The sequence below is a fragment of the Oncorhynchus mykiss genome, chromosome 27, assembly GCF_013265735.2.
Source record: "Oncorhynchus mykiss isolate Arlee chromosome 27, USDA_OmykA_1.1, whole genome shotgun sequence".
NCBI classification, from domain to species: domain Eukaryota; kingdom Metazoa; phylum Chordata; class Actinopteri; order Salmoniformes; family Salmonidae; genus Oncorhynchus; species Oncorhynchus mykiss.
The window spans coordinates 29,538,679-29,557,540 of NC_048591.1; the positions used below are offsets into that span (position 1 = coordinate 29,538,679).

Sequence of the window (18,862 nt, forward strand, 5' to 3'; positions counted from 1 at the left end):
TCATCTTGACAAGTGTTTATTAATGAATGGTGTTTACTCATCTCCCTATCAGACTGATTAATTAACTATCCTCAGATTTCTAAATGAATGTAATGTTCTGTACATCACTCAGCCATGGGAAGGTTTTGGGGACAGTTTGGTTTTGAAGAGTAAACAGTAATGACTAAACACCCTTTTGCTTTCTCCTCCTCTCCCCCTCTTTCCCTCGTGCCTCTTCTCTCAGGCGTCTGCTGTATCCAGCCCTGGTCACTCTGCTGGTGTCTACGCTAACATTTCCCCCCGGCTTCGGACAGTTCATGGCAGGCAAGGTTAGTTCCACTCAGTTTTTTTACTTCTTTACATAGAGGCAGAGTCTACCTCCCACCCTCTCCTCTTTCTGTCTCTGTAATGATAGGGTGTCAGACTCTTGGTCTATTTCTGCTACAATAAGCTGTTGGTTCTGTTGCTCCCTAAAGTCTAGCTACAGCATCACACACAACTACACACCGTCTTCTAGACCCCCACTCAGCTTCACAAGCCTTAAGCCAAACCACTTCAAATTAAATCATCACATCCATTGCCTAAAGTGAAACCGCTTTCCATAATGGTCTTCCTAATAAAATGGATGTGTTGTACCCAATTTCAAATCACCTCCTAGCACCTACCCCGTGGCACTTCATGTAGATTGGGATAGCACTAATGTAATCGCGTCTCCTTTCCCTCTGAAAGGCTAGGATGAATTCTTGATGTGTTGCTTATACCTATCCAATCCTTTCAGATCTACTTAAATGCTTTGGGTTAGGAGCTAGGGACCAATATGGGATATATAAAAAATAAAAAATGCCTGTTGACTTTAGCCCTCTGTCTGTCTGTTATGTTGTCACTTCCTGTTTCCCCCATGCAGCTGACCCAGAAGGAGTCCCTGGTGACGTTGCTAGACAACCGGACATGGGCCAAGCAGGGCATAGCCGAGGGGTTTGACTACATCGGCAACTCCCAGGCCTGGAATCACCCCCAGGTCAATGTCTTTGTCACCCTCGTCCTCTTCATCGTAATGAAGGTAGGCACACCATCATCATCATCATCCACTTTGTTCTCATCTCTCCTTTTCTTTATAATCACCTATTATTTGTTTAATTTCCTGTTACTTTACTCCCTTCCCACTACATGTGGCGTGTCTCAATAGTCGGAAGTAACGTTCTTCCCATTGACATGACAGGTGAAGGTAATACAGCAGGATCCTGTCCATTCATTTAAATGAAAGGAGAGGAGGCCGTTGTGGAGAATTTAGACCCAGCTCAGTGTTATATGAGGGTACGGCTTGTGGCGTATTGAGATCCATCCCAGTTTTATATGAGGGTTAGGCTTGTGGTGTATTGAGACCCATCCCACTGTTATGAGGGTTAGGCTTGTGGTGTATTGAGACCCAGCCCAGTGTTAAATGAGGGTTAGGCTTGTGGAGTATTGAGACCCAGCCCAGTGTTATGAGGGTTAGTGTTTTGGAGTATTGAGACCCAGCCCAGTGTTAAATGAGGGTTAGGCTTGTGGAGTATTGAGACCCAGCCCAGTGTTATGAGGGTTAGGGTTTTGGGGTATTGAGACCCAGCCCAGTGTAATATGAGGGCAGGTGAAGCATCAGGTTATTTTGTTGGTTACCTTGTTGGGAGTTGATTAGGTTTTTATGTAACCTTTGTGTAGGTTCTGTGTCGTGTGTGTGTGAGAGAGACAATCGGCTGTGAGAGACAATAGGCTGTGTAATGCAGTTAAAGTCCCTGGATAGAGAGAGAAACAAGGAACCACAGAGGGATAGAGATACAAAAGTGGGTGGATAAGATAAGTTATATAAGCATTAGATATTGAGTGTGATGATCCTGCTGTAATGGAAGATAAATACTCTATACACTTTCTCTTTCTCTCCTTCGCTCTCTCACTCATCCTACCTCACTTTATTTTTTTGCCTTCTGTACTTTATCTCAAATAATCTGAAAAGAAAATGTCATTATACTTTTTGGAACACAGTGAGACCAATCTACTCTACTCTTGTCATGCCCTGAACATAGAGAGCCCTTGGTTCTCTATGGTGTAGTAGGTCAGGGCGTGACTAGGGGGTGTTCTAGGTTATATGTTGGTGCTCTTAGTATGGTTCCCAATTAGAGGCAACTGATGCAGCTGATGTTCGTTGTCTCTAATTGAGGATCATACTTAAGGGTTCCCTGTTCCCACCTGCTTTGTGGGATATTGTTTTTGAGTTAGTGCATGTTGCACCTCAGTACTGCACGGTCGTTGTTTGTTTCCTGGTTTGTTTTAAGTTTCACTAAAAATAAAGATGTGGAACTCCAATCACGCTGCGCCTTGGTCGGTCTCTCCACATGATCGTGACAACTCTAAATTACCCCTCTGATGGTACTGTTCCATCCTCCAACCTCACTCCCAACTTGGCCAGACCAGTTCCTCGGGGGGGGGGGTAATTTAATGTCTAATTACATGGTGTAGTTTAAAGCGCCCAGAGTGGTAGTTTGCTTCTCCCACACTATGCAAATGGACCAAACATTTAGTAGAAAGACACAGACAGACAGACTTTCTATGGATTGATTCTCTCTATGATATTACTCATAGGATGTCTTCTCTATCGCAGACTGACCGTTTTTAGCTATCACACTGCATTGAGACGACTTTTTGACCCCGATAGGTTTTTTGCAGTCGTTCTCCAGTCCTCTGTTGGAGGGTGGTGGCAGCCCAGTAATTGGAGTGGGAATAAGAGTAAGGCCTCCCCCTAGGGGCCCGGGCGATAGACTGTCCTCTGGTTCTGTCAAACACAAATGGTATAAAATGGCGCCAATGGATAGGGCTGCCGTGTTTCTAGCTCTTAGGAAACTTTTCAGTATTATGTTGTTTAATGTGTTATTACATTATTAGCCCAGGAAATGTTTTGTGTTATTACATACAGCCAGGAAGAACTTTTGGATATCAGAGTGGCGGTAACTCACCAGCATTACGACTAGGAATACGACTTTCCCGAATCAGATTCTTTGTTCGTACCCCCAGGGCCATTGAACTCATTCCCGAGGCTGTTCCAGGACACCGCCAGCGGAAAAGGGGGTACTCAGAGTGGATTTTTAGTCTGACTCAGGAGACGCGCACACCACCCTCTGCTTCCCAGTATATTACTTGCTAATGTTCAATAATAATAATAAAGTTGACGAGGTCAGGGCGAGGATTTCCTTCCGGAGCGGCATGACTCTCTCAGGATATACTGTCTGCGTACAGCCAGTTGGGTTCTCAGTTCATCACGCAGACAGGAATACATATCTCTACCTACCTACTCATGGTGTGATTGTAATAACATACAGGAACTCAAGTCCTTTTGTTCACCCGACCTAGAATACTTCTAAATCAAATGCCGACCGTATTACCTCCCAAGAGTGTTCTCTTCGGGTTATAGTCACTCTTCAGGTTAAGACGTTTAAGCGTGTTAACCCTCGCAAGGCTGCCGGCCCAGACGGTATCCCTAGCCGCATCCTCAGAGCATGCACAGACCAGTTGGCTGGAGTGTTTATGGACATATTCAATCTATCCCTATCCTAGTCTGTTGTCCCCACATGCTTCAAGATGTCCACCATTGTTCCTGTTCCCGAAAAAGCAAAGGTAATTGAACTAAATGACTATCACCCCATAGCACATACTTCTGTCATCATGAAGTGCTTTGAGAGACAAGTCAAGGATCTTATCGCCTCCAACTTACCCGACACCCTAGACCCACTTCAATTTGCTTACTGCCCCAATAGATCCACAGACGATGCATTCGCCATCGCACTGCACACTGCCCTATCCCATCTGGACAAGAGGGATACCTATGTAAGAATGCTGTTCATTGACTACACCTCAGTCTTCCACACCATAGTACCCCCTTAAGCTCGGGGCCCTGGGTCAGAACCCCACCCTATGCAACTGGGTCCTGGACTTCCTGACGGGCTGCCTCCCAGTTGGTGAAAGTGGGCAACAACACCACCACTGCACTGATCGTCAACACCACCCTCTCGAGAGCCCTGCATGGAGAGATTGAATATATCCATACAGTCTGAGATGCTGTCTGGGCCGGCAGCTTTGCAAGGGTTATTACCACACTTAAATATCAGCAGCATACCACCCTGCATACCACTGCTGGCTTGTTTCTGAAGCTAAGCAGGGTTGGTCCTGGTCAATTCCTGGATGGGAGACCAGATGCTGCTGGAAGTGGTGTTGGAGGTCCAGTAGGAGGCACTTTTTCCTCTGGTCTAAAATAATATCCCAATGCCCCAGGGCCTACACTGCCCTGTGTAGGGTGCCGTCTTTCGGATGGGACGTTAAACGGGTGTCCTGACTCTCTGAGGTCATTAAAGATCCCATGGCACGTAAGAGGAGGAGTGTTAACCCCGGTGTCCTGGCTAAATTCCCAATCTGGCCCTCAAACCATCACGGTCACCTAATAATCCCTAATAATCCCCAGTTTACAATTGGCTCATTCATCCCCCTCCTCTCCCCTCAACTATTCCTAACGGATAACTAAAACATGTAAAAAATCGTACTTGTGTCGGCCATGGAGAACGAGAGCACACAATCCTTGGGAGCGGCCCACGTCGGTGGCACTGTGTTATCCTCAAAGCGGGTGAAGAAGTCTTTAGCTTGTCCGGGAGCAAGACATAGGTGTCTGGGTCATGGCTGGTTTTCCCTTTGTAATCCGTGATTGTCTGGAGTCCCTGCCACATACATCTTGTGTCTGAGCCGTTTAAAATGCGACTCCACTTTGTCTCTGTACTGACATTTTGCCTGTTTGATTGCCTTACGAAGGGCATAACTGGACTGTTTGTATTTGACCATATTCCCAGTCACCTTGCTGTGGTTAAATGCAGTGTTTCGTGCTTTCAGTTATGCGCAAATGCTGCAATCTAGCTATGGTTAGACATCCCCTATGCACTTCCTGATGAACTCTGTCATCGTGTCAGTGTATACGTCATAGTGTTTCTCATAGATAACCCAGAACATATCCCAGTCCAGAGGATCAAAACAATCTTGAAGCATGGGTTCTGATTGGTCAGGCCAGCGTCGATTAGAACTTAGCATGGGTACTTCCTGTTTGAGTTTCTGCCTAGAGGAAGAGAGGAGCAAAAATTTGTTGTGATCTGATTTGCCCAAGGGAGGGCGGGGGAGTGCCTTGTACCCATCTCGGAAGCGAGAGTAACAATGGTCTAGAGTTTTTAAAGCGCGAGTACTGCAGGCAATATGTTGATAGAACATCGGTAGCATTTTCTTCAGATTTGCTTTGTTAAAGTCCCTAGCTACAATAAAAGCGGCGTCAGATTATTCAGTTTCCAGTTTGCACAAAGTCCAGTGTAGCTCCTTGGGAGCCATCGTGGCATCGGCCTACGTGGGAATATACACGGCTGTGATGATAACCAAAGAGAATTCTCTTGGGAGGTAATACGGTCGGCATTTGATTGTGAGGTATTCTAGGTTGGGTGAACAAAAGGACTTGAGTTTCTATACATTATCACAATCACACCTTGAGTATTTAATCATGATATATACACCTCCGCCTTTCTTCTTCCTGGAGAGTTCTTAATTCCTAGCTGTGCAATGAATAGCTGCCCTGCCGGCGGTCCCAGCCTACTATATGGACGGAGAGAGGTATGTTAATGTCTCTCTGGAAGAAGATTCTCACCCTGAGCTCGTCTACTTTATTGTCCAGGGACTGAACATTAGCGAGTAATATACTCGGGAGCTGTGTATGGTGTGCACGCCTCCTGATTCGGACTACAAGTCCACTCAGAATACCTCTTCTTCACCGGCGGCATCTTGGAGCAGCCTCTGGGATAAGTTCAATCACCTTGGAGGGTACGAACAAAGGATCCAATTCAGGAAAGTAGAAATTCTGGTCGAAAATGCTGGTGAGTTAACGCCGCTCTGATATCCCAAAGCTATTTCCGGCAGTATGTAATAATGCAAAAAAAATTCTGGGCTAATAATGTAAGAAATAACAGCAACAAAAAAAGACTCAAACGTTTCTTAGGAGCCAGAAACAGCGCGTCCATGTCTATCGGCAGCGACTTCTTGTGTGTGTGTTCTCCAGCTCTGCCTGGCTCTCTATAAACATTATAAACCTCTCCATTACCATAGAAACTTCCATCTCCCTTTTACAGGCCCACACTCACCTGTGGCCCACGTTTACTGTGTGTGTCTGTGCTTTTGCCTAGTGAGTGAGAGAAATTACAGACGAGAACAGAGTTAGAGAAGAGACATGGAGGAAGCAAGAGTCAAACGAAACTAGGAAAAGGGGAGTTTTAAAGGAATTATAAAGATGAGTATGAAGGAGATATAGGATAGGACTATAGCTACTATGCATTAGACTGTTACAGTACAGTTACAGTAGGATGTTACAGGAGAATGTTACAGTAGGATGTTGATGCGGTGGGTGTTCCCGTTGTTTTGCAGTGATTGCATCAGCTATTTTATGACCACCTTCCGCTGTTATTCTGTAAAGGTTGTTGGTTCTGGCACAGAAGGTCAGTAATCAGGGATTCTGTGATTTGGGATGTGTTTGCGTGTGTGTGCATGTGTTTAGTAGTTGAAGTCCCCTCTTGCAGCATCCCAAGGTCTACCTGGTCTGAAAGTTATATCTGAGGTATAGTACTGTAGGTGATATTCTATGATGATACAGTAATAATGAAGCCAATATCTGTCTGCTCATACCTGCGTGAGTCAGCAAGAGCATCGCCTAGGCAACCCTGTGGCAGGGAGGTAAGAACCCAGGGTGACTGTCACTGGGCAGGGAGGCCAACGTCACCACCGCCCGTCACCATGGGAATAGCTGCCCTGCCTGCTGTCCTAGCGACTGCCAATGAAGGGGAAGTGACGTCATCGCACGCTGCCTAAATTATTTTCCTCGCACCTGTGTGTGCGTGTGTGTGTGTGTGCGTGCAAGACAGAGGGGACTAATTACTAGAGCAGTAATAATGATTTTATATCAAACAAGGCAGTCAACAGAAACCAAGCCTGGTCTCCTCTTCTCATTAGAGACCAGAGAGAGAGGGATAGAAAGAAAGTGGTGGTGTGGAGGCAGATGAAAAAGGAGAGTGTTAGAAGACAGAGCTGTGTTACTGTTAGGTAAGACAATTCAATTCTAGGGAACCCTGTAACCTTAAACTGAATAAGTGGATTGACATACAGCAGTGTCCACTCAATGCAATGCTGTGTGTGTGTCTTAAAGAAGTACAGAAAGGCACTATACACAAATACACACAGACAAATACTTATTTTTTTCGCTCTACTTTTGTCTACCTACACACTCACACTCCTCCAGGTGCCATCTTAGTTCATACCTCTGTAATAACCTTAAACCCATGTTATGAGTTTCCAGATCCATTAAACCTCTCTCCCTTATTGAAGTTTGCCTGGCCAGACTGTGTGTTCACCTTTTTGAGAAGTTAGATTGTAATTTTTGCCAAATTTCTGACCATTTCCATCATGGTGCATGGTAATTGACAGCATAACAGCTATTAGGTTAGACTATTACTTGTGTGTGTCATGCGTGGTGTCAAGTGGCAGCCCGCCACACACATTCTTCTCTGCCATGCTCCATTTTCCATCAATGACTCCTGCTGTGTGTGTTTGTGCCATGACACAGGTGTGTGTATGACGCAGTAATCCCCAATGACATTCACATATGTGTGAATGACGCAGTAATCCTCTGTGTGTGTGTGTGTGTGTGTGTGTGTGTGTGTGTGTGTGTGTGTGTGTGTGTGTGTGTGTGTGTGTGTGTGTGTGTGTGTGTGTGTGTGTGTGTTTGCCTAGGTGTGAAAGCAGCATAGGGTGTAGAGTTACTGACAGAGATCCATTAGATCACACTGGCAGCTGGCCTTAATTACTGCTAACTAGAGAGAGAGGGAGGGAGAAAGCGGGAAATAAAGAGATGTGAATGGGGGAAATGGAAAGGAGAGAGAGATGAGTGTAATTAAGAGGTCTATTTAAACCTCTAAACCAGGCAGATAGTTGTTGAGAGGTTTATGTAATGGCCACGTCACACTTCCATCCTCCCCTTGCAAAAACTGAATCCCTATGGAGCTGTGGCTTCCGGAGAGGAAGTTCTCTTTATTTGGCCTGTGTGAAGGTTGTGTAGGGGTATTTGTATGTGTGGAGTTGTGGCTATATTGGAAAGGTGTGTGTGTGTGTGTGTGTGTGTGTGTGTGTGTGTGTGTGTGTGTGTGTGTGTGTGTGTCACCGGTGACTAGGCTTGGTCAGTTCCAGAATTTCATACCGGCATACCGTTCCTCTGCCATCCCGGGATTTACGGTATTACCGGCATAGCACACAAAGGGGCGCTAAAAACACACAAAAAGCCCATTGTGCATCTATTACTAGAATTCTAACAAAATTAGCACGCATACCGTTCCTCTGCCATCCCGGGATTTACGGTATTACCGGCATAGCACACAAAGGGGCGCTAAAAACACACAAAAAGCCCATTGTGCATCTATTACTAGAATTCTAACAAAATTAGCACAAGTAATATTAAAATCACATCGACGCTGTTAGCTAAAGGCTAATGAGTGAAAACCAACAAACTAATTGCAAATCCAGACAAATCCAGCTCATAAAGTTATACAAGCATAGCTAGTAGCTACCGAATGTCATTTTTGGTGAGTGTGGACATTTACAAGCGAAGGTGAACTAGACAAATTGTGCGAATGAACAAAGTTGTGATGCATGCTTTTCTAAAGGAAGAGCAGCATGTGTACATGGAGCAGAGGGTAGAAGAAAACAAATGCTAGCAGGAAGCACGGGGGAAAAAATGCCAGCTGTACAAAACTCATCCAGAACTCTTTGACTTCTGGCAGAAAATCATCTTAAGATTTCTGATGGCAAACATTTAGTGAATTGCATACAAGTGTAACTTCATCACCTCATGTACGCTGCAGAACGAGGACTCGCTGATAGATATAGAACACTACCACAGAGGGTTGGTGGCACCTTAATTGGGGAGGATGGGCTTGTTGTAATGGCTGAATCGGAATCAGTGGAATGGTATCAAATACATCAAACGCATTCATTCTGTTCCGGTCATTATTATGAGCCGTCCTCCCCTCAGCAGCCTCCACTGAACACTACTGCTTTCTCCGGTTGCGCTCTTTACAAACAAACGTGACTGGCGCAACTGTTCTAGGGAACTATGGTAAGCTTCATAATGTTAAATAATGTGACAGGTGAAATGAAGAACGCAATTTGCTTTATCTCCTAACGTATTGCACAAGTAGCTACAAATATTAAAATGTATTTAAAAACTTGTTATATTGAGCCTGAGTCCTTAGTGGTGAATTTCCACAACAAACTTCAAATAAATAGTTTTGACGGCATTCAAAAACCATCCCTTGAATTTTTCCAAATATCCCAGGATACGGTAAATAAAATAAAATAAAACTTGATTTGCCACATGCGCCGAATACAACAAGTGTAGACTTTACTGTGAAATGCTTACTTACAAGCCTTTAACCAACAGTGCAGTTCAAGAAGATGGCCCAAGCCTATCACTACTGACATTTCCTTTTGTTTGTCTCTAATTAGCCGCCTCTCCCGTCAGTGGCGACTGCATCTTCCAATCAGCTCGCTCATTATCCAGAGTTCAGTTCATATCAGGGTTTTCATCAAATGAAGGCGGTGTGTGACAGTTCAATCTCACCCAGATGGGGACTGACGTTAGCTAGTTCGCACCTGGGAAGAGATGAGTCTATCACAATGGAGTATTTTCTTTTATAGTGCAGAATAAAAGACAGTACTGATCAGAAGTCAGAGCAGCTGAGTTAAATGGAGGATTGTCCTGTTGGCTGACTGAAATGCCACACTGTTCCCTCTGTGACTTTGTATCTGTGTGTCTGTCTCAGTTCTGGATGTCTGCTCTGGCCACCACCATTCCTGTGCCATGTGGAGCCTTCATGCCCGTCTTCGTCATTGGTAAGAGAAGTGTGTGTGTGTGTTTCAGCAATAATGTTTACCCTGGGAACATGCTATGCTATGCAGTCTTGTGAGTGTCTGTGTACCAGTATGTTACGCTCTCATTAAATGTGTGTGTGTGTGTGTGTGTGTGTGTGTGTGTGTGTGTGTGTGTGTGTGTGTGTGTGTGTGTGTGTGTGTGTGTGCTAGGGGCAGCGTTTGGCCGTCTGGTCGGGGAGAGCATGGCTGCCTGGTTCCCTGATGGCATCCACTCTGATGGCACCATCTACCCCATAGTGCCAGGAGGGTACGCCGTTGTGGGTGAGTTACTGTAGACACACAGACACACACACACAAACAAAGACAAAGTTTTAACAAGATTAACAATACCTATTCAAGACTAGACACATCTAGACACCATTATTGTAACAATTAGGAACTAGAAAGCCAGATACAATAAGACACTGCTAGACCCAGTAGTAATATAAAGACATTTATGTCAAAGATAAAAACTAAATGATGCGCTTTAGAAGTCCCCTTTGGCAAGATGTCCTTTAATGTTGTTGCTATGAGTGATATTGCTGTTAGCGTTGTTGTTTACGGTTGTGCTGATTATGCTGTTGTTCAGTGTAGGGGTTGATGTCAACTGTGTTTGTGTCTAATGGGTGCTGATGTTGTTGACTCACCTCTAACTCAGCTTTCTGTCTCTCTGATGTTCCCTCTCTTTAATCTCAGCATGGCTTCATTTACCCTCTCATTGTCTTTCTCTCTCAAATCAAATGAAATCGCGCTCTCTTTCGTCACTCCATCCTTATGTTAGGAATAATCAACCTTCTCTCTCTCCTCTATCACTGCTGCCCACTCTCTCCACTCCTTCTTCTTCCTCTCATTATATCCACTCACCTCTTTTTCTTTGTTCAATAACGGTTACAAAATATTGAAGATGTTTAAAATGTTTAACTTTTTAAACTTTTTTATCTTTGACCTTGTGTGGTACAGTCATCTCGCCCATCCCTAATCCATCCCTCCCTTCCCCTCTCCTCCCTCCCTCCCCTCTCCTCCCTCCCTCCTTCCCTCCCTTCTCATCCCTCCCCCCCTTCGCCCCTCCTCACTTTGTTGTTCCAGTATTATTGATGAAGGCTCAGTATAGAGTTGAGGGCATGAGATGTATTATTGCACTGATATTACTTTACTAATGTCAATGGACAGTAACCTTTATCTGTACCCATTCCTTCCTCTCCTGCTCTCTTCCTTTCTTCCTCTCATCCTCTCTTCTCTCCTCCCCCCTCCCTTCCTCTCCTCATCTCCCAGGTGCGGCAGCCCTGTCTGGAGCGGTGACCCACACGGTGTCGACAGCGGTCATTGTGTTTGAGCTGACGGGTCAGATCAGCCACATCCTGCCGGTGATGATAGCGGTAATACTGGCCAACGCCGTGGCCCAGTCCCTCCAGCCCTCGCTATATGACTCCATCATCAGGATCAAGAAACTACCCTACCTCCCTGAGCTGGGCTGGGGACACCACGAGTACGTAGGATTACACTTCTATCTATCAATCTATCTACGTTAACTGTCTATCTTTGTTAACTATCAATCTATCTACGTTAACTATCTATCTATCTAAGTTAATAATATCTTCTTATGGATCAAATCTTGTTAGCGGGATCGTTTTGACAACATCCGGTGAAATGGCAGAGCTCCAAATTCAAATTAAATTATTAAAAATATTTAACTTTCATAAAATCACAAGTGCAATACACCAAAATGAAGCTTAATTTCTTGAAATAATGTCAGATTTCAAAAAGGCTTTACGGCGAAAGCAAACCATGCTATTATCTGAGGACAGCACCCCATCATACAAACACATGACAATCATATTTCAACCCGCCAACAAAACTCAGAAATAACGATATAATTCATGCCTTACCTTTGAAGATCTTCTCCTGTTGGCACTCCAATATGTCCTAGAAACATCACAAATGGTCCTTTTGTTCAATTCATTCCGTCGTTATATCCCCAAAATGTCAATTTATTTGGCGCGTTTGATTCAGAAAAACACCGGTTCCAACTCGCCCAACATGACTACAAATGATCTAATATGTTACCTGTAAACTTGGTCCACATATTTCAAACAACTTTCCTAATCCAACTTTAGATATTTAAAACGTAAATAATAAATCAAATTTAAGACAGGATAAACTGTGTTCAATAGCGGATAAAATGAAAGTGGAGCGAGCTTCAGGTCGCGCGCCCCAAACAAAACAGTCCACTTGGCTCGACTCCCAGAAAGGAAAGGTTACTTCTTCATTTCTCAAAGGAAAAACATCAACCCATTTCTAAAGAATGTTGACATCTAGTGGAAGCCATAGGAACTGCAACCAGATGCCTCATAAATCTAGTATCCCATAGAAAAGTAATTGAAAACACAGTCATCTCAAAAAATACAATTCCTGGATGGTTTGTCCTGCCAAATGTATTTATTTTTACATTTTATTTAACCTTTATTTAACCAGGTAGGCTAGTTGAGAACAAGTTCTCATTTGCAACTGCGACCTGGCCAAGATAAAGCATAGCAGTGTGAACAGACAACACAGAGTTACACATGGAGTAAACAATATACAAGTCAATAACACAGTAGAAAAAAAAGAGAGTCTATATACATCGTTTGCAAACGGCATGAGGAGGTAGGCGAATAATAAAAAATTTGCAGATTAACACTGGAGTGATAAATGATCAGATGGTCATGTACAGGTAGAGATATTGGTGTGCAAAAGAGCAGAAAAGTAAATAAATATAAACAGTATGGGGATGAGGTAGGTAAAATTGGGTGGGCTATTTACCGATAGACTATGTACAGCTGCAGCGATCGGTTAGCTGCTCAGATAGCAGATGTTTGAAGTTGGTGAGGGAGATAAAAGTCTCCAACTTCAGCGATTTTTGCAATTCGTTCCAGTCACAGGCAGCAGAGAACTGGAACGAAAGGCGGCCAAATGAGGTGTTGGCTTTAGGGATGATCAGTGAGATACACCTGCTGGAGCGCGTGCTACGGGTGGGTGTTGCCATCGTGACCAGTGAACTGAGATAAGGCGGAGCTTTACCTAGCATGGACTTGTAGATGACCTGGAGCCAGTGGGTCTGGCGACGAATATGTAGCGAGGGCCAGCCGACTAGAGCATACAGGTCGCAGTGGTGGGTGGTATAAGGTGCTTTAGTAACAAAACGGATGGCACTGTGATAAACTGCATCCAGTTTGCTGAGTAGAGTATTGGAAGCCATTTTGTAGATGACATCGCCGAAGTCAAGGATTGGTAGGATAGTCAGTTTTAATAGGGTAAGTTTGGCGGCGTGAGTGAAGGAGGCTTTGTTACGGAATAGAAAGCCAACTCTAGATTTGATTTTAGATTGGAGATGTTTGATATGAGTCTGGAAGGAGAGTTTACAGTCTAGCCACCTAGGTACTTATAGATGTCCACATATTCTAGGTCGGAACCATCCAGGGTGGTGATGCTAGTCGGGCGTGCGGGTGCAGGCAGCGAACGGTTGAAAAGCATGCATTTGGTTTTACTAGCGTTTAAGAGCAGTTGGAGGCCACGGAAGGAATGTTGTATGGCATTGAACCTCGTTTGGAGGTTAGATAGCACAGTGTCCAGGGATGGGACGGAAGTATACAGAATGGTGTCGTCTGCGTAGAGGTGGATCAGGGAATCGCCCGCAGCAAGAGCAACATCATTGATATATACAGAGAAAATAGTCGGCCCGAGAATTGAACCCTGTGGCACCCCCATAGAGACTGCCAGAGGACCGGACAGCATGCCATCCGATTTGACACACTGAACTCTGTCTGCAAAGTAGTTGGTGAACCAGGCAAGGCAGTCATTAGAAAAACCGAGGCTACTGAGTCTGCCGATAAGAATATGGTGATTGACAGAGTCGAAAGCCTTGGCCAGGTACAGTACTGTCTTTTATCGGTGCCGGTTATGATATTGTTTAGTACCTTGAGCGTGGCTGAGGTGCACCCGTGACCGGCTCGGAAACCAGATTGCACAGCGGAGAAGGTACGGTGGGATTCGAGATGGTCAGTGACTTGTTTGTTGACTTGGCTTTCGAAGACCTTAGATAGGCAGGGCAGGATGGATATAGGTCTGTAACTGTAAATAAGTTATGTTATACTCACAGACATGTTTTTAACAGTTTTAGAAACTTTTGAGTATTTCTATCTAGCATATCCTAGCTTCTGGGCCTGAGAAACAGGCAGTTTACTTTGGGCACGCTTTTCATCCGGATGTGAAAATAACGCCCCCTAGCCCAAAGACCCCTAGCCCAAATACCGCCCCCTAGCCCACTATCTAAATCAAATCAAATCAAATGTATTTATATAGCTCTTCGTACATCAGCTGATATCTCAAAGTGCTGTACAGAAACCCAGCCTAAAATCCCAAACAGCAAGCAATGCAGGTGTAGAAGCACGGTGGCTAGGAAAAACTCCCTAGAAAGGTCAAAACCTAGGAAGAAACCTAGAGCGGAACCAGGCTATGAGGGGTGGCCAGTCCTCTTCTGGCTGTGCCGGGTGGAGATTATAACAGAACATGGCCAAGATGTTCAAATGTTCATAAATGACCAGAATGGTCAAATAATAATAATCACAGTAGTTGTTGAGGTTGCAGCAAGTCAGCACCTCAGGAGTAAATGTCAGTTGGCTTTTCATAGACGATCATTAAGAGCTGTCTCTAGAGAGTTGAAAACAGCAGGTCTGGGACAGGTAGCACGTCCGGTGAACAGGTCAGGATTCCATAGCCGCAGGCAGAACAGTTGAAACTGGAGCAGCAGCACAGCCAGGTGGACTGGGGACAGCAAGGAGTCATCATGCCAGGTAGTCCTGAGGCATGGTCCTAGGGCTCAGGTCCTCAGAGAGAAAGAGAGAATTAGAGAGAGCGTACTTAAATTCACACAGGACACCGGATAAGACAGGAGAAATTCTCCAGATATAACAGACTGAACCTAGCCCCCCGACACATAAACTACTGCAGCATAAATACTGGAGGCTGAGACAGGAGGGGTCAGGAGACACTGTGGCCCCATCCAATGATACCCCCGGACAGGGCCAAACAGGAAGTATATAACCCCACCCACTTTACCAAAGCACAGCCCCCACACCACTAGAGGGATATCTTCAACCACCAACTTACCATCCTGAGACAAGGCCGAGTATAGCCCACAAAGATCTCCGCCACGGCACAACCCAAGGGGAGGCGCCAACCCAGACAGGAAGATCACGTCAGTGACTCAACCCACTCACGTGATGCACCCCTCCTAGGGACGGCATGAAAGAGCACCAGTAAGCCAGTGACTCAGCCCCTGTAATAGGGTTAGAGGCAGAGAATCCCAGTGGAGAAAGGGGAACCGGCCAGGCAGAGACAGCAAGGGCGGTTCGTTGCTCCAGAGCCTTTCCGTTCACCTTCACACTCATGGACCAGACTACACTCAATCATATGACCCACTTAAGAGATGAGTCTTGAATAAACACTTAAAGGTCGAGACGTAGTCTGCTTCTCTCACATGGGTAGGCAGACCATTCCATAAAAATTGAGCTCTATAGGAGAAAGCCCTGCCCCCAGCTGTTTGCTTAGAAATTCTAGGGGCAATTAGGAGGCATGCGTCTTGTGACCGTAGCGTACGTGTAAGTATGTACGGCAGGACCAAATCAGAAAGATAGGTAGGAGCAAGCCCATGTAATGCTTTGTTGGTTAGCAGTAAAACCTTGAAATCAGCACATGCCTTAACAGGAAGCCAGTGTAGGGAGGCTACCACTGAAGTAATATGATCACATTTTTTGGTTCTAGTCAGGATTCTAGCAGCCGTATTTAGCACTAACTGAAGTTTATTTAGTGCTTTATCCGGGTAGCGGATAGTTTATTTATCCCCCTTTGTTTCCTTCTGTCTTTTTCTCATTCTTTTTAAATATCTTGGTGCCTCTTGCTGGGTTGAGGATGAGTGAGGGGACTAGTGGTTTCTCTTGCCAGGTTGGGGACTAGTGGTTTCTCTTGCTAGGTTGGGGACTAGTGAGGGGACTAGTGGTTTCTGCTGCCAGGTTGGGGACTAGTGAGGGGACTAGTGGTTCCTCTTGCTAGGTTGGGGACTAGTGAGGGGACTAGTGGTTTCTCTTGCTAGGTTGGAGACTAGTGCGGGGACTAGTGGTTCCTCTTGCTAGGTTTGGGACTAGTGAGGGGACTAGTGGTTTCTCTTGCTAGGTTGGAGACTAGTGCGGGGACTAGTGGTTCCTCTTGCTAGGTTGGGGACTAGTGAGGGGACTAGTGGTTTCTCTTGCTAGGTTGGAGACTAGTGCAGGGACTAGTGGTTCCTCTTGCTAGGTTTGGGACTAGTGAGGGGACTAGTGGTTTCTCTTGCTAGGTTGGCGACTAGTGCGGGGACTTGTGTTTCCTCTTGCTAGGTTGGGGACTAGTGAGGGGACTAGTGGTTTCTCTTGCCAGGTTGGGGACTAGTGAGGGGACTAGTGGTTTCTCTTGCCAGGTTGGGGACTAGTGGTTCCTCTTGCTAGGTTGGGGACTAGTGAGGGGACTAGTGGTTTCTCTTGCTAGGTTGGAGACTAGTGCAGGGACTAGTGGTTCCTCTTGCTAGGTTTGGGACTAGTGAGGGGACTAGTGGTTTCTCTTGCTAGGTTGGCGACTAGTGCGGGGACTTGTGTTTCCTCTTGCTAGGTTGGGGACTAGTGAGGGGACTAGTGGTTTCTCTTGCCAGGTTGGGGACTAGTGAGGGGACTAGTGGTTTCTCTTGCCAGGTTGGGGACTAGTGGTTCCTCTTGCTAGGTTGGGGACAAGTGAGGGGGACTAGTGGTTTCTCTTGCTAGGTTGGAGACTAGTGCGGGGACTAGTGGTTCCTCTTGCTAGGTTGGGGACTAGTGAGGGGACTAGTGGTTTCTCTTGGTAGGTTGGCGACTAGTGCGGGGACTAGTGGTTCCTCTTGCTAGGTTGGGGACTAGTGAGGGGACTAGTGGTTCCTCTTGCTAGGTTAGGGACTAGTGCGGGGACTAGTGGGTCCTCTTGCTAGGTTGAGGACTAGTGCGGGGACTAGTGATTCCTCTTGCTAGGTTGAGGACTAGTGCGGGGACTAGTGATTCCTCTTGCTAGGTTGGGGACTAGTGAGGGGACTAGTGGGTCCTCTTGCTAGGTTGTGGACTAGTGGTTCCTCTCCCTGGGTTGGGGACTAGTGAGGGGACTAGTGGTTTCTCTTTCTAGTTTGGGGACTAGTGAGGGGACTCTAGTGGTTCCTCTTGCTAGGTTGGGGACTAGTGAGGGGACTAGTGGTTCCTCTTGCTAGGTTGGGAACTAGTGGTTCCTCTTGCTAGGTTGGGGATTAGTGGTTCCTCTTGCTGGGTTGGGGACTAGTGGTTACTGTTGCTTGGTTGGGGACTAGTGAGGGGACTAGTGGTTCCTCTTGCTGGGTTGGGGACTTGTGAGGGGACTAGTCATTCCTCTTGTGTTGGTTGTTCTTGGTCTTTCTCTCTCTCTCTCTCTCTATCTCTCTCTCTCTCTCTCTCTCTCTCTCACTCTCTCTCTCTCTCACTGTCTCTCTCTTTATCTCTCGCTCTCCCCCTCTTTCACTCTCGCTCTCCTTCACACCACCACTAGTGAGAGGACTCTAGTGGTTCCTCTTGCTAGGTTGGGAACTAGTGGTTCCTGTTGCTAGGTTGGGGACTAGTGGTTCCTGTTGCTAGGTTGGGGATTAGTGGTTCCTCTTGCTGGGTTAGGGACTAGTGGTTCCTGTTGCTTGGTTGGGGACTAGTGAGGGGACTAGTGGTTCCTCTTGCTGGGTTGGGGACTAGTGAGGGGACTAGTGGTTTCTCTTGCTAGGTTGGAGACTAGTGCGGGGACTAGTGGTTCCTCTTGCTAGGTTTGGGACTAGTGAGGGGACTAGTGGTTTCTCTTGCTAGGTTGGAGACTAGTGCGGGGACTAGTGGTTCCTCTTGCTAGGTTGGGGACTAGTGAGGGGACTAGTGGTTTCTCTTGCTAGGTTGGAGACTAGTGCAGGGACTAGTGGTTCCTCTTGCTAGGTTTGGGACTAGTGAGGGGACTAGTGGTTTCTCTTGCTAGGTTGGCGACTAGTGCGGGGACTTGTGTTTCCTCTTGCTAGGTTGGGGACTAGTGAGGGGACTAGTGGTTTCTCTTGCCAGGTTGGGGACTAGTGAGGGGACTAGTGGTTTCTCTTGCCAGGTTGGGGACTAGTGGTTCCTCTTGCTAGGTTGGGGACTAGTGAGGGGACTAGTGGTTTCTCTTGCTAGGTTGGAGACTAGTGCAGGGACTAGTGGTTCCTCTTGCTAGGTTTGGGACTAGTGAGGGGACTAGTGGTTTCTCTTGCTAGGTTGGCTACTAGTGCGGGGACTTGTGTTTCCTCTTGCTAGGTTGGGGACTAGTGAGGGGACTAGTGGTTTCTCTTGCCAGGTTGGGGACTAGTGAGGGGACTAGTGGTTTCTCTTGCCAGGTTGGGGACTAGTGGTTCCTCTTGCTAGGTTGGAGACTAGTGCGGGGACTAGTGGTTCCTCTTGCTAGGTTGGGGACTAGTGAGGGGACTAGTGGTTTCTCTTGGTAGGTTGGCGACTAGTGCGGGGACTAGTGGTTCCTCTTGCTAGGTTGGGGACTAGTGAGGGGACTAGTGGTTCCTCTTGCTAGGTTAGGGACTAGTGCGGGGACTAGTGGGTCCTCTTGCTAGGTTGAGGACTAGTGCGGGGACTAGTGATTCCTCTTGCTAGGTTGAGGACTAGTGCGGGGACTAGTGATTCCTCTTGCTAGGTTGGGGACTAGTGAGGGGACTAGTGGGTCCTCTTGCTAGGTTGTGGACTAGTGGTTCCTCTCCCTGGGTTGGGGACTAGTGAGGGGACTAGTGGTTTCTCTTTCTAGTTTGGGGACTAGT

The 18,862-nt window shown here is 46.3% G+C and overlaps 1 protein-coding gene across 2 annotated transcripts in view; it reads left to right on the plus strand.

Annotated features, from left to right (window-relative positions):
* Positions 1-18,862, plus strand: part of LOC110507925 (chloride channel protein 2) — a 211,224-nt gene that overhangs the window by 139,978 nt on the left and 52,384 nt on the right. For both annotated transcript variants that reach the window (XM_036964661.1, XM_036964662.1), the window contains exons 11-15: positions 224-308; positions 884-1,039; positions 9,891-9,960; positions 10,150-10,260; positions 11,251-11,464. In XM_036964661.1, the coding sequence (XP_036820556.1) occupies positions 224-308; positions 884-1,039; positions 9,891-9,960; positions 10,150-10,260; positions 11,251-11,464 (636 nt within the window). The remainder of the gene's footprint in view (positions 1-223; positions 309-883; positions 1,040-9,890; positions 9,961-10,149; positions 10,261-11,250; positions 11,465-18,862) is intronic.